The sequence below is a fragment of the Elephantulus edwardii genome, unplaced genomic scaffold, assembly GCF_000299155.1.
Source record: "Elephantulus edwardii isolate Elephantulus edwardi_28Jun2011 unplaced genomic scaffold, EleEdw1.0 scaffold00021, whole genome shotgun sequence".
Taxonomy (NCBI): domain Eukaryota; kingdom Metazoa; phylum Chordata; class Mammalia; order Macroscelidea; family Macroscelididae; genus Elephantulus; species Elephantulus edwardii.
Genome location: NW_006399771.1, coordinates 27,036,612 through 27,050,579, shown reverse-complemented (window position 1 = coordinate 27,050,579; position 13,968 = coordinate 27,036,612). Strand labels below are relative to the sequence as shown.

General features: G+C 39.4%; 1 protein-coding gene across 2 annotated transcripts in view; it reads left to right on the top strand.

Moving 5' to 3' along the window:
- TPH2 (tryptophan hydroxylase 2) overlaps positions 1 to 13,968 on the top strand; it is a 224,742-nt gene that overhangs the window by 137,158 nt on the left and 73,616 nt on the right. For both annotated transcript variants that reach the window (XM_006882567.1, XM_006882568.1), the window contains exon 8: positions 2,171 to 2,297. In XM_006882567.1, coding sequence (XP_006882629.1) covers positions 2,171 to 2,297 — 127 coding nt within the window. The remainder of the gene's footprint in view (positions 1 to 2,170; positions 2,298 to 13,968) is intronic.

Sequence of the window (13,968 nt, the reverse complement as noted above, 5' to 3'; positions counted from 1 at the left end):
GGTGAGAATCTTTGTCTTCTTGACATTGAGCCTCAGTCCATACTGAAGGCTGCAGTCCTTGACCCTTTGCAGCAAGTGCATGAGGTCCTCCCTGTCTTTTATCTATAAATCAGCTCCAAATAGAAGCTCAGACAAATAGAAAGGATCATTAAGCTTATCAAAGCAGAGAACGAGGATGGTCTTTCAATGTGCAAGCGAAGGGAAGCTGCTTGTGTTGAGGGTAAAAGCCACTTTGATGATGATGATAATATGATACTCTTGTTTTTCAGTGCCTGGAAAATTGTGTGCATAGTGTGCATCATATCTTCAAAGTTAAGCACAATAAGAAATAATACTAACCTGGATTTAAATGTTGGCTTCATCACTATCTGTAGTAAGAACTGTCAAAATTTTCTAGATCAACTAGTGGATATTTTGGGCTTTGAGGGTCTTTTTGTTTAATCACGCTACTCAACTATACCACTGTAGCCCAAAGCAGCCAAATTCAATATATAAATTGATGAATGAGTTGTATTTCAGGAAAACTTTATTTACAAAAACAAGCAGTGGCTAAGATTTATTTTATGGCCTGTAGTTTGCTTTACCTCTGATTTCCAAGATCTTACTCTAAAAATACAAAAATCAAACCAACTGCTATGGATTTGATTTCGATTCATGAAAACCTTTTGTCCAATGTCTAAAGCTGTAAATCTTTATGGTAGGAGAATGTCTAATTTTTCTCCTGGGAGGTGCAGATAAATTCGAAACATTGACTTTAGTTAGCGGCTCAACACATAAACATAGTGAAATATGAAATGTGGCATCAGGATTGGAGGAAAACTCATCAACAACCTGTGTTATGCAGATGACACAACCTTGATTGCAGAAACTGAAGAGGACATGAGGCTTTTGCTGAAGAAGGTCAGAACTGTAGTCTTCAAATGGATTAAAGTGTAACAAAATACCAGAGATTTTTCAAAACTGGGCCAAGTGGCAGTTCCAAGTGGCATAATGGATGGAGAAGCGATTGAGATTGTTAATAACTTTAGCTTATTTGTTCCATAATCAATACTCTTGACACCAGCATTCAGGAAATCAAAATATGAATTACAGTGGGAAAGTTTGTTATCAGATATCTCTCTATGGTACTGAAGAACAATGATGTCAGTCAGGAGATGAAGGTATGCCTGATTCAGGCCATGGTCCCTGCAATGCATCAGGAAGTTGGATAATAGCTAAGGATAATAGAAGAAGGATCAATGCCTTTGAGTTGTGGTGCTGGAGAAGAATGTTGAACAAATCAGGGACTGTCAGGAGAACAAACAGGTCTGTTCTGGAGAGGGTGAAGCAAAGCTGCTCCATGAAGGCAAGACTTTTGAGATTCTGTCTCACATACATTGGACGTGACCAAGAGGGACCAGTTCTTGGAGAGGGACATTATAGGAAAGGAAGACCCAAGACGAGATGGTTTGACTTAGTGACCAGAGAAATGGGATTAGGTCTATTGGAGATGATGAGATAGGCTCAGGATGGGGTGGGTTTTAGAGACAATGTACATAGGGTTACTATAACTTGCAGGCCACTTGATGTAACATAACAACAACATTTCAATGAAATTCTTTCGAGGGTCAAGCCCATGAGTCAGATGTCAGACTAGAAGCTTCAGCCAACTCCTGTTGCTGCTGGGTCTAATAAACCCAACATCAGCAGGAGCTATGACTGGCTGTTGGCTCAAGTCCAAATAACTGGAGGTCAGATAGTATTAAGCCAGATACAGAATACAGACTGAATAAAAAGCAAGAGAGAAAGACTTAATCACAACTGCCAAACCAGATAATCTTGAGTAGCCAACTTGACACACAATCTTCACCATCAAAACTAATAAATTAATTCTCTAATTTTTTCAGGAATTTTACATAGTAAAACAATTACTATGTTCTTGGCATATGTTACAAATTTAAAAATATCAGTCTATTTTATTATAATGATTGTACATTAAAGAATTTAAGATATTTATTGGAAAAGGCTTCTGGATTTTTCAAGAAATTAAAAGTTGACGTTTTGGAATGTAAGAATATAGTGAAGCAGTTAATTATAGTAACAGGGTTTTTTTAAAGATTTTAAATCTTGCATTAATCATATAACGCTTCTTGTATAATATTCCCTTATGACATTCTTTTTTTTTTTTCAGAGACACATGTCATGAACTCCTGGGTCATGTTCCATTGCTTGCGGATCCTAAATTTGCTCAGTTTTCACAAGAAATAGGCCTAGCATCTCTGGGAGCATCAGACGATGATGTTCAGAAACTAGCCACGGTGAGTTCTTTTCATTTGTAAGCTAAAAAAAAAAGTTCTGTGTGTAATTATAAGTAAACAAAGCATCATCAGTTTTTGACTACACCCTGTAATTTAAACACTGAGAAGAGAGGCTGGTAATTCTACTCCTTCACATATATTATTTTGAAGCCCGGTGTATTTTTGCTTATTAGCCATAAAAATATTTACGTTTTAACATTCTAGTCCAGAACTTGGCCAGATATAAAGTGATAGGTAGCAAATATATTAGACTTCGAGGTCCTCTATCTTGTCTCTGTTGCAACTACTTAGCCCAGCTTTTGCAATGTAAAAGCAGCCACAATGTTTAATGACTATATTCCAATAAAACTTTATTTACAAAAACTGATGGTGGGCAAGATTTTTCCTAAACTTACTGATTCCTATTTGTAGTTCAACGCTAACTTTCTAGAAATAGTAGTAGTAGAAAGATAAATGTTGTTGTTGTTAGGTGCTGTCGAGTATGACTCATAGTGACCGTGAGAACAAAAGAGCTGAACCTTTTTCTATCCTGTCCCATCCTCACACTTCCTGACAGACAAGAGCCCATGGAAGCAGTCACTGCATCAATCCACCTAGTCGAGACTCTTCCTCTCCTTTTCTGACCCTCCACTCTTCCTAGCATCATGTCTTTTTCCAAGGAATAGTCCCTCCAAGTAACATGCCTAAAATATGTGAGGTGAAGCCTCATTGTTCTTGTCGCCAAAGAGCACTCCAACTGCATCCTCTCCAAGACACAGCTGTTGCTCTTTTGGCCGTCCATGGGATGTTCAGTGCTCTTCTCCTAGACCACAACTCAAAGGCATCAATTCTTCTTCTGTCGTCCTTATTCATTGCCCAGTTCTCAGATGCAGAGCAAATGATTGGAAAGACTATGGCCTGAATCAGACACACAGAAAAATATACAGTTTGTGTTAAAGTAGGTGTTACACTTATCACTAATAAGATAGGATTAGAGTAATCATTAAGAAACTCAGACTAAATGGTTATATAAATATAAACCCAGAAAAATATAGCTAGGAGATGCTATAGCTAAAGTTCCTCTCATAATAAGCAGTATGCAAGTAAAGTAGTATGGTGATATTGGCTGCTATATTTAAGATTCTGAATGTCCAGACCTGACTTTGTTTTATTGCATTTCTTTTTTTTTTTAGATATAAAAGCCTTAATTTTACTTATTTTTTTTCTTCTCTTGTAAGCCATATTATTACACTAAATTAGTCAATTTAGTGTTGATACTATACTGTTTGAATATATTTCACCTTGGCTTATTCCATTTCAACTGAGTTTGTCTTACAATCATGTATTATTTTTCTGGTGAGAATCATAGTCTAGGAAAATAGTTTTTGATGAAAATTTCAATGATAATTATATATATTTAATCTTAACAGTTTTTAATGTTCTTTTTAGTGGAAATTCTTTACATTTTCTTTCTCTGAAAGCCAAAGCAAGATTACCCAATAAGCAATGAGAACACAGGCCCATTTGTACTTAAAAGTAATCTGCAGTAAACAACTTTCCATTTTTTAAAACACATCAAGAATACTACTTTGACAACAACTTTATATAGACTAAAAGTTTATTTTTAAAGTTTACAATCCCAGCCAAGATCAAAGGAACACGGTTTACTGTGGTTATTGGTAATCCACTCCTGTTGACAAATTTCCACCTTACACAATTCAGATTTTAAGACATTTTACTGTACATTCCTTAATAAAACATACATAGCGACTCAATTGTTTTAAATATTATAACTATATTTTTAAATTGTGATTTTAGTGAACATTTACAAGGAATTTAATTATAGAGCACAGGATAAGTGTAGGTTTACCAAATGCACATACTTTTGGGACCAGTGAGTTAGCCCAAATGAGCAAAGCCATGCTAAATTATATCCAACATAGATATACTTAGTTAGGATAATGGACATGTAGACATTCTTTGTTTCCACCAAGAAGCATATTTTCAAAACACACAGCCTTTTCAGTATATCTTTTCTTTCCTACTTTTTGATAGAGATTTTGAATCTAAAAAGTATTTCTCTGCCAAATTAAAACAGCAGCACAAACAGCCATCTAAATGGCTAACCCTTGGTGTTAGTGTGGGGATGAATAGAAGTTAGTGAGAACTGTGGTAAATTGGAGAGAACTTGCCTCTTTTATGGTACAGGCCTGGTTCCCTGCTCCTGCTGTTGTTCATCAGGTGAAGACACGGGGCTTTTTGCTGTCAACTGCCAATTTACCACCTTTGCCCTACTTTTTTTTATTTTATTTTTTTTTCTTTGCCCTACTTTTAATTTCATCTATTGTTGTTATTGTTATGTGCTGTCGAGTCACTTGAAACTCACAGCAACCCTATAGACAAGAGCCCCAAACCCTGCTCTAATCTATGGCAACCTTATTGTCCCTGACATGCCTACCCCTATTACTCCAGTTACTGAATCAATCTGTCTCATTGAGGGTCTTCCTCTCTTGCTGTCCTTTCACCCTCTCAAACCTGATGTCTCTCTACAAGGACTGGTTCCCTCCTTGTAACATGTCCAAAGTATGTCAGATGAAGCCTCAGAATCCTTGCCTCTAAGGAGCAGCCTGGTTTTACCATCTTCAGGATGAACTTGTTTGTTCTCTTAGCACTTCATGGTATATTCAACACTATTCTCCAGCATCACAGCTCAAAGGCGTCAGTTCCCTTTCTGTCATCCCTAGTCATTGTCCAGCTCTCTGACTCATAGCAAGCAATTGTGAAGACTATGGCCTGGGTTAGGCCCACCTTAGTCTCCAGCCTGACATCGTTGTTCTTCAGTACTCTGGAGAGGTCCCTGACAGCTGACTTTCCCATTGCAATTCATCTCTTGATTTCCTGGCTGCTAGTTGATTGTGGAGCCATGTAACTAACTAGAACTATTAACAGTCCCAATCTATTCACCATCTATAATGATGCTGCCAATTGTCCCAGGGTGAGAAGCTTTGTTTTCTTGATGTTGAGTTTCAATCTATATTGAAGGCTGAAATGTTTGATCTTCTACAGCAAGCACTTCAGGTCCTCCTCAGTTTCAGCAAGCACAATTGTGTCATCTGAATAATGCAGCTTGTTGATGAATCTTCCTCCAATCCTAATGCCACATTCCTCCTCATACAGCCCAGTTTCCTGGATGATCTGTTCTGCATATAGCTTGAAAAGCTATGGAGACAGAATACATCCCTTGTGGACACTCTTCCAGATTTTGAACCATGCAGTGTCTCATATCTCTATTCTGATGACTTCCTCTTGGTTCAAGTATAGGTTTCGCATAAGCACAATAAAATTTTCTGAGATTCCCATTCTTCTCAAAGTCAGCCATAGTTTGTTATGATCCACACAGTCAAAAGCTTTTGCATAATCAATGAAACACAGGTAGACATTCCTCTAGTACTCTCTGCTTGTTGCTAAGATCCATCTAACATTTGCTATAATATCCCTAGTACCACAGTCTCTTCTACACGCAGCCTGCATATCTGGCAGTTATCTATTGCTAAGTAACAAATTATCCTAGTACTAAGAGGCTTAAGATAATACATTTTGTTTCTGTGCATAGACAGAATTTGGGAGTAACTTAGCTAAATATTCTGGTTCAGGGACTCTAATGTGGTTGCTGGGCCTGTAGTTGTCTGAGAAGTTGGGAGTGGGATTCCAAGGTGGCATACTAGCATGCTACTGGCAGGAGGCCTCATTCTTCATCATAGAGGCCTCTCCATGGGATATATGAGCATCCTTATCATAGGGCAACCAGATTTCTTCGAGCAAGTGATTTCAGAAACAGCTGAGTGGGAAGAGAGGGATAAGGGGAGGGACAGAGAGAAAGAGGGAGAGGGGGAGGGAGGGGAGATGGGAGAGGGGAGAGAGAAAGATGAAGAAGGAGGAGGTGGAAGAGGAAGAGGAGCAGAAAAGTGAACCTTTAAATTCTGATTCCTTTCCCTTTAGCCTTCTTCTAGCCATTAGAAAAGAATCTCTAAATCCAGCCTACACTCAAGACCAGGGACTCCACTTTTTTGAAGATAGGAATATCAAAGATGTGCGGACATACTTTAAAGCTGCCACACCATGTGTCCTATTATGTAATTTTCAACCCTTGGTTCTCATTTTAAATTTGAGGGTTTTTTCAAGCCTTTACAATTTCCCTTGAAATTTTCTGGGCTCAGTCTTAGACCCCCTACAGCTTCTATTCTTGAACATGGCTGAATATAGTTCTTATTTGTCTGGACTCTGAAGAGCCACAAACTGGGATTCAGCTCCACCAGGCTCCATGCATACTGGTCAGCATGGACGTTCAAAGAAGAGAAGGAATAGCGCGGGGGCTTCTGGTATAGATACAGGGGGATCCTAATGAGTTCTCTTCTTTCCTTCTTCAAAATAGTACAGGGCGAGGGGGCATTAATCATGGGGTTGTGCAATTTGATGGGTGTGGAGTGAGGGAAAAAGAATTTATTCTTGAAAACAATGTATTTGAGTTTGTAAATCAACTAGTAAAAAATTTAAAAAAGAACAAAAAATTAGTGATAAGAAAGCACTCTTAGTCTTTCTTATTTTTACCATCTTTCAAATGATTCATTAAGTCAATAATTCAAACTGACATTTATAAAGGTTGCGACCTTTCCAAAACTTATAACCTGTATAGAAAAAAAAAACAAAACATACCACACACACCAAAAAAGGACCACCTTCAAACAATTAATAAACCACAACAAGACAAAAACAGCTAAGATGTTCGGGAGAGAGTAAGTTTGTCTGATTTTTCAGATGGAGAAAATTCAGGCATGTGGTAAAGAGGCGAAGGAATAGAAAAAGATGTTGTGTACCGTAGAGTAGGAACCACCCCATAACTGAGCCTCTAGTGGGTTTTCAAAGACAGTCTACACACAGGAAATGATTGCTCATCCTTCTCCCACAGAGCAGTTGGTGGCCTCGAACCACGTGCCTTGGGGATTGCAGCACAGCTTCTTGCTACTAGGGCCACCAGAGCTCCGGATAAAGATAGATTAGTAATATCAGTGAAAATAAGCTATCTTTTTGGTTTGAGGTCAGCAAGGAATTCCTTTTTATTACCTTGAGGGCCTTGCTGAAATCTGCCATTGCTTTTTGTAATAGTTTCCTCATTGTACTGCAACAAATTACCACAAGCTTAATGGTTTCAAGCAGCACAAACGTATTATCTTCCGTTTCAGTCAGTTAAATATTCCGCATGGGTCCTACTAATCTGTGTTCCTTTCTGCAGGCTCTGAGGGAGAATCTGTTTCTTTGCTTTCCAGTTTCTAGAGGGCACTTGCAGGGAACGCGGGTGGCTTAGTGGTAAGGAATTGCGCCACCAGTGCAAAAGCACACATTCAAACCTACCAGCTGCTCCCAGGAGAAAGATGGGAAGTCTCCTGTGTGATCTAATACCTCTGAAAACCCACTGGAGGGTCAGCTCTGAGTCAGTTCTGACTCGACAGTATTCAGTAGAGGGCACTTGTATTCTTTGGCTTGTGGCCTTACTCCAGCCTCAAAGCCAGAATTACTGTGTCTGATCTTCTGTCTGTTGTTACAGCTATCACTGCCTATAGCTGGAAAAAAATCTTCTCCTTTTAAGGGCTTGCTCCTTTGATTAGGCTGCTGACCTAATTAGCAGTTTGAAGCTACCCACTTTGACTTAGTATCTACCAGTTTGAATCAGAATTGACTCTAAGACAGAGAGTAGGTGATTAGATTCAGCTCAGCCGAAAAATCCAGGATTAACCCTCCATGTACTTAATCACATTTGCACAGGGAGCAGTCAGTCACAGGTTCTGGATATTACAGCATGGACACTAGACCCTGATGGTGTAGTGAGTTAAGCATTGGGCTGGAATTGGAATGGTTGGTGATCTGAACTCATCAGCACCTCTGGGGAGAAAGCAGAAGCTGTATGCCCCCATAAAGATTTATAGCCCAGGCAAGCCTACAGGGTCATTCTGTGCTGTCTAATACAGTTGCTATGAGTGCAAAACTACCTAGCAGTAGTGGATTCAGCTTTGGAGGCCACTACACTTTTGTTTCTGTTTTCACACTTGAAAGAAATAAGTTAATGCTTGCATCTTGAAACCTATTTTTCTAGAACTAGTGAGTTTGTAGGATGAGTAAGCTTTTGTTAGGAGGTAACATTCCTCAGCAGGATGCCAATACCCTTGGCCTTGGCTTGCCCCGGCTCCAACAGCTAAAAACACATCCATCTGCTCAAGATCATTAGGTCACCAGTCTGTTTCCCCACCCCCCCATTTCTTAATTGTCCTTTTCCTGAATCTACCTGGTTCTTTGCAAAAACCAAAGTCAGCAGACATTCTTTAAGTGACTAAAGAATCCTAGGTACCAAGAGATAAAGTTAGGAAAAAGACAAAGAAGTGACACTTTTCTCAAAGAACTCTCAGCCAGTGCATAAAGCCATAGGAAAACCTAATGTTAATAGCATTCCCCCCACCCCCAACATAAACACATAATTTAGAAAAGTGCATTTTAAGGGTGACTCTTCCTTATTTGTGAGTTAGCACTGACTCTACTATTGGAGACTGGGCTTCAGATGAGGGACAGGATGCTGGCAGAAAGATTCTTCTCTATTGGAAGTAAATGGTAACCATTGGGAGAGGGTTGACCGAAGAGACAACTTCTCTGCTATCTTGCTGTGGGTTTGTCAGTTGGGGCAGGGAGGATGACAATGTAAATTTGCAAAAGACTCTGTGTGTGTGTGTGTGTGTGTGTGTGTGTGTGTGTGTGTGTGTATTCCCGTGATTTTGCCTACATTTTTTTATTCTTTTCCAATATTGCATGCATCCCTGTCCAAACCCCCCTTGGCTTTCTGTCTCTCTCTAACCGTGCAATTCCAATTTTTCCCATTATTTGGATATATAAATGGCCTGCTCATTTTGAAAAATGTTTCAAGACTAAACAGATAATTGGAAAGATCCCTTTGTGTGTAGGGAGGGCCTGAGGAAGATAGACTTAGTATGAAGAAGCTAGGGAAGTTTTTTCCTGGTATCATGTTATAGCCTTTAGAACCCTATGCCATCCTTCAATTAGAATAGAACCTAATACTGCTAGAAAGATGCTCTGGAGAGGAAACACAGATTCCAGGCAGGCAATTTCAAAGTAAACCTTGAGATAAAGAATCTATTGGATAGTATGCATATTAATGACCCACCAGCCAGACACTGAAGCTAGAAACCCAATTTAATGAACCACTTGCAAAGAAGAAGAGATTAAGAATTAAGGTCTCTGAGTGAGGAGGGGAAAGTTCTCTGGTGGAGGAATAGTGGTGGTTGGCATGGCCTGTTAGCTGTCCAGATGAGAAATGGATGTATTATTAGCTGATTTCCTCAAAGTTGTTCATGTTCAGTCCCCTGAAGAAGGACTAGAGGAAAATGAGAGATGAGATGTACTCGGGGAGAAAAATCCATAGAGAGGACAAATGGAGAACCACAGAAATCACTATTTATGCAGACCAAAGAGACAGGCCATATTATTCTTTTACTCTAGGTGAGATTTCTATTATTAATGACTCTGTTTATATAGTACCTGTTTTTCCTTGTTTAGCGAATTTAAGCACTTATGAAAAAGAGAGTCGTGCCTAGTGGAAGCAGACACTTAGGTAATAACTTTCTGTGATGAACTGTCAACAAATCCATCCAAGAAAGAAAACAACCTCCACAAGGACTAATTGGCACCGCCAAACTCTGTTTTGTCCAAAGCTGCGTTTGAATTTCTGGGTCTGATCTCAGAGGGACCAGGCTATTATTGCCTGTAGCTACTGCATCTCTTTGCTATATTTCTGCATGATATTTATTTTGACATTTTAATAATGCTCTGTTTGGAGAAGGAAGCTATCTCTGCTATTTTATGTGGGCAATGGCTTCTAAGCCCTGAGACCCATTTAAATGAAATCCTTTTGTATCTGGAGGAATTGATGATGATGCTTGGCAAATGTGTTTCAAATGCATTGTTACACATGTAAATAATTTGCCCTCTGGTGGATAATGAATAAGGCCACCGATTTGGCAGCTGCACTCATAAGCATCAGAACTGTCCAGGGTCTGTACATGATAGATATGCAAAAATATTCCCAGTAAGGGCTGTGTAAAATGTGCTATAATTCTGAGGCCAGCGCTTTTTCACTGTAGTGCAAGAGTAAGTAGGTTTAATGTATTAGTACCTACCTACTTCAGGAGTTATAAACTTAAATGACTTCTGGGGCTAGCTAGGTAGCAAACAAGTGTGAAACAGCCTGTTATAAGACAGTAGAGAGTAGCCTGTTATAAGACGATAGGGAGTGTTGGAGATTGTGGAGAACTGGAATCCCTTACCTTTAAATTCACAAATTAAATAAAAACTAAACCCTTGCCTGCAAGTGAGTCTGTAAACTGAAGCAGACCCACAGGCTCTTTCATCTAAAGTTAGATTATACATTGGACTGCATGCTCTTTGGGGGGCAAACCTATGATCTATGCAGCTTCGTAGCACAGTTATGTACTGTTGGCTGAACAAATGAATATTTGCCTCAAGTTGGGAATTGCAATGTTCACTTGTGATAAGTATCTTATTGCAATTGAGAAGTGACTGGTTTCAAATTATAACTTGAAACCATTAAAACCTTGATTCTTGTACATCTGCATGAAACACAAGCTGCAGATTTATTTAATTTAAAAACGGGAAAAGCCGGATGATACATCTAGTTCAAAGGAGAATTTGAGAAACTGCATATATAATCACAGAAAGATTCCTAGAATAAGATGCAAAATGGCTCGTGACCTACAGGGCACTAAGGCTGTGACTCAGAGGTTATCAGTTCTACTAGCCTGGAGAAATTTGCATGTCAAATAGACAAAAATAATTTGCAGGTTATTAATCTTTGCAAGTAACTTCTCATCATTTGGCTACAAATCAGTAGTAAATAGGAAGACATAAAGTGATCTGTGGTCTTCTTGAAAGACAGATGGGCAGTCCTCATCCTTGAAAGTTGGGGTCTTAGAAACTCAATGGAGAAATGTCTTTCTCAGAACTGCTGGTGGATTAAAATCGTCAGAGAGGCACAGCCTTAGATTAGCTGCACAAACCCCTAAGGACTATATCAGTTCCTACTGTTATTTTGTTTTTGTTTTTGATTTTTTAAAAATTATTATTTGTGTGTGCGTACCGCCAAATCAGATCTGATTGGTACAGGAGGAGATTGTTCCTCCTTCTCCAGCAGAGCATCTGGTGAATTTGAACCGCACACCTCCAGGATTGCAGTGCAGCTTCTTGCCACTAGGCCACCAGAGCTCACCACTGTTGTTGTTTTTATGTGCTGTCGAGTCGCTCGCAATCACAGCAACCCTATGTACAAGAGCCCTAAACCCTGCTCTACCCTGTTCCAACCTTATTGTCTCTGACTTCTACCCCCATTATTCAGTGACTGAATCAATCCATCTCATCAAGTGTCTTCTTCTCCTCTGCTGTCCTTCCACCCTCCCAAGCATAATGTCCCTCTACAGGGACTGGTCCCTCCTTGTAACATTCATGCCTCCAAGGAGCAGCCTGGTTTCACCTTCTCCAGAAAGAACTTGTTTGTTCTCCTAGAAGTCCATGGTATATTTAACACTCTTCTCCAGCACCACAGCTCACGGGCATCAATTGTCTTTCTATCATCCTTAGTCATTGTCCAGCTTTCTGATGCATAGCAAGCAATTGTGAAGACTATGGCCTGGATTAGGGGCACATTAGTCTCCAGCCTGACATTGTTGCTCTTTAGTACTCTGGAGATATCCCTGACAGCTGACTTTGCTGATGCAATTCGTCTCTTAATTTCCTGGCTGCTAGTACCAAGCATGTTGATTGTGAAAACTGTTAAAAATCTCAATCTCTTCACCATCCATAATGATGTTGCCAATTGGACCAGTGGTGAGAATCTTTGTTTTCTTGATGTTGAGCTTCAATCCATATTGAAGGCTGAAGTCCTTGATTTTCTGCAGCAAGCACTTCAGGTCCTCCTCAGTTTCAGCAAGCACAACTGTGTCATCTGAATAATGCAGGTTGTTGATGAGTCTTCCTCCAATCCTGATGTCACATTCCTCCTCATATAGCCCAGCCTCCCAAATGATCTGTTCTGTATATAGCTTGAAAAGGTATGGAGACAGAATACATACTGGTGGACACCCTTCCAGATTTTGAACCATGCAGTGTCTCCTTCCTCTGTTCTGATGACTGCCTCTTGGTTCAAGTATAGGTTTCACATAAGCGCTATAAAATTTTCTGCAATTCCCATTCTTCTCAGAGTCAGCCACAATTTGTTGTGATCCACATAGTCAAACATCTTTGCATAGTCAATAAAACACAGACATTCCTCTGGTACTCTCTGCTAAAACGATCTAAATTAGTCATAATTCCTAGTACCATGACCTCTTCTGACCCAGCCTGCACATCTGGCAGTTCTCTGTTGATGTGCTGTTTCAGTTGTTTTTGGATAATTTTCAGCAGAACCTTGCTTGCATGTGTTATTAATGATATTGCTCTATAATTTCTGCACTCTGTTAGGCCACCTTTTTTTTGGAATGGGAACAAATATGGTCTCTTCCAGTCAACCAGGTGGTTGGTTGTCCTCCAGATGTCTTGGCACAACTTGGTGAGCACATCCAGGGCAGCGTCTGTCTGGTAAAATATGTCAATTGGTATGCCGCCAATTCCTGGGGCCTTTTTTCTTTGCCAATTCTTTCAGAGCAGCTTGAACTTCTTCCTTCATTACCACAGGCTCTTGTTCATACTTTGTTTTATGAAATCCTTCTGTCTAAGCCAATTCCTTCTGGGACAGTGACTCTGTACACTCCTTCCATCTTCTTTAAATGCTTCTGGGATAATTTAATATTTTGCCCAAAGCATCCTTAAATATTGTCACTATGGCTTGAATTTGTTTTTCAATTCCTTCAGTTTAAAAATGCTGAGCAAGTTCAGCCCTTTTGATTTTCTGACTCCAAATCTTTGTACATTTTATTATAATATTTTGCTTTGTCTTCCCAAGCTGCCCTTCGAAATCTCTGTTCAGCTTCTTCATGTCTTGATTTCTTCCTTTAGCTTTGGCTTCTCTGCACTCGAATGCAATATTCAGAGTCTCATCTGACATCCATTCTGGTCTTTTCTTCCTCTTCTGCCTTTGTAATGACCTTTTGCATTCTTCATGGATGATATTCCTGATATCGTCTCATAGCTCATTCAGTCTTCTCTCAAGGCCGCAAACCTGTTCCTGAGATGGTTTTGAAATTCAAGTGGGATAGACTTAAGGTCAAATTTTAGTTCCTGTGGATTTAATTTTTTTCAATTTCAGCTTGACCTTGAATATGAGTAGTTGGTGGTCTGTTCCACCATCAGCACCTGGCCTAGTTTTCACAGCTGATATTGAGCTTCTCCAGTGATTCTTTCCACAGATGTAATCGATTTGATACCTATGCATACTAAAATGTGAAATCCATGTGTATAGCCTGCATTTATGTTTCTTATAAAAGATATTTGAAATGAATAAATTATTGAATGTACAGAATTCTATGATTCTATCTCCAGCCTCATTTCTGTTACCAACTCCATGTTTTCCAACTACTGATCCTTCTCTGTTCCCAAATTTTGTATTCCAGTTGCCCATTTTTTT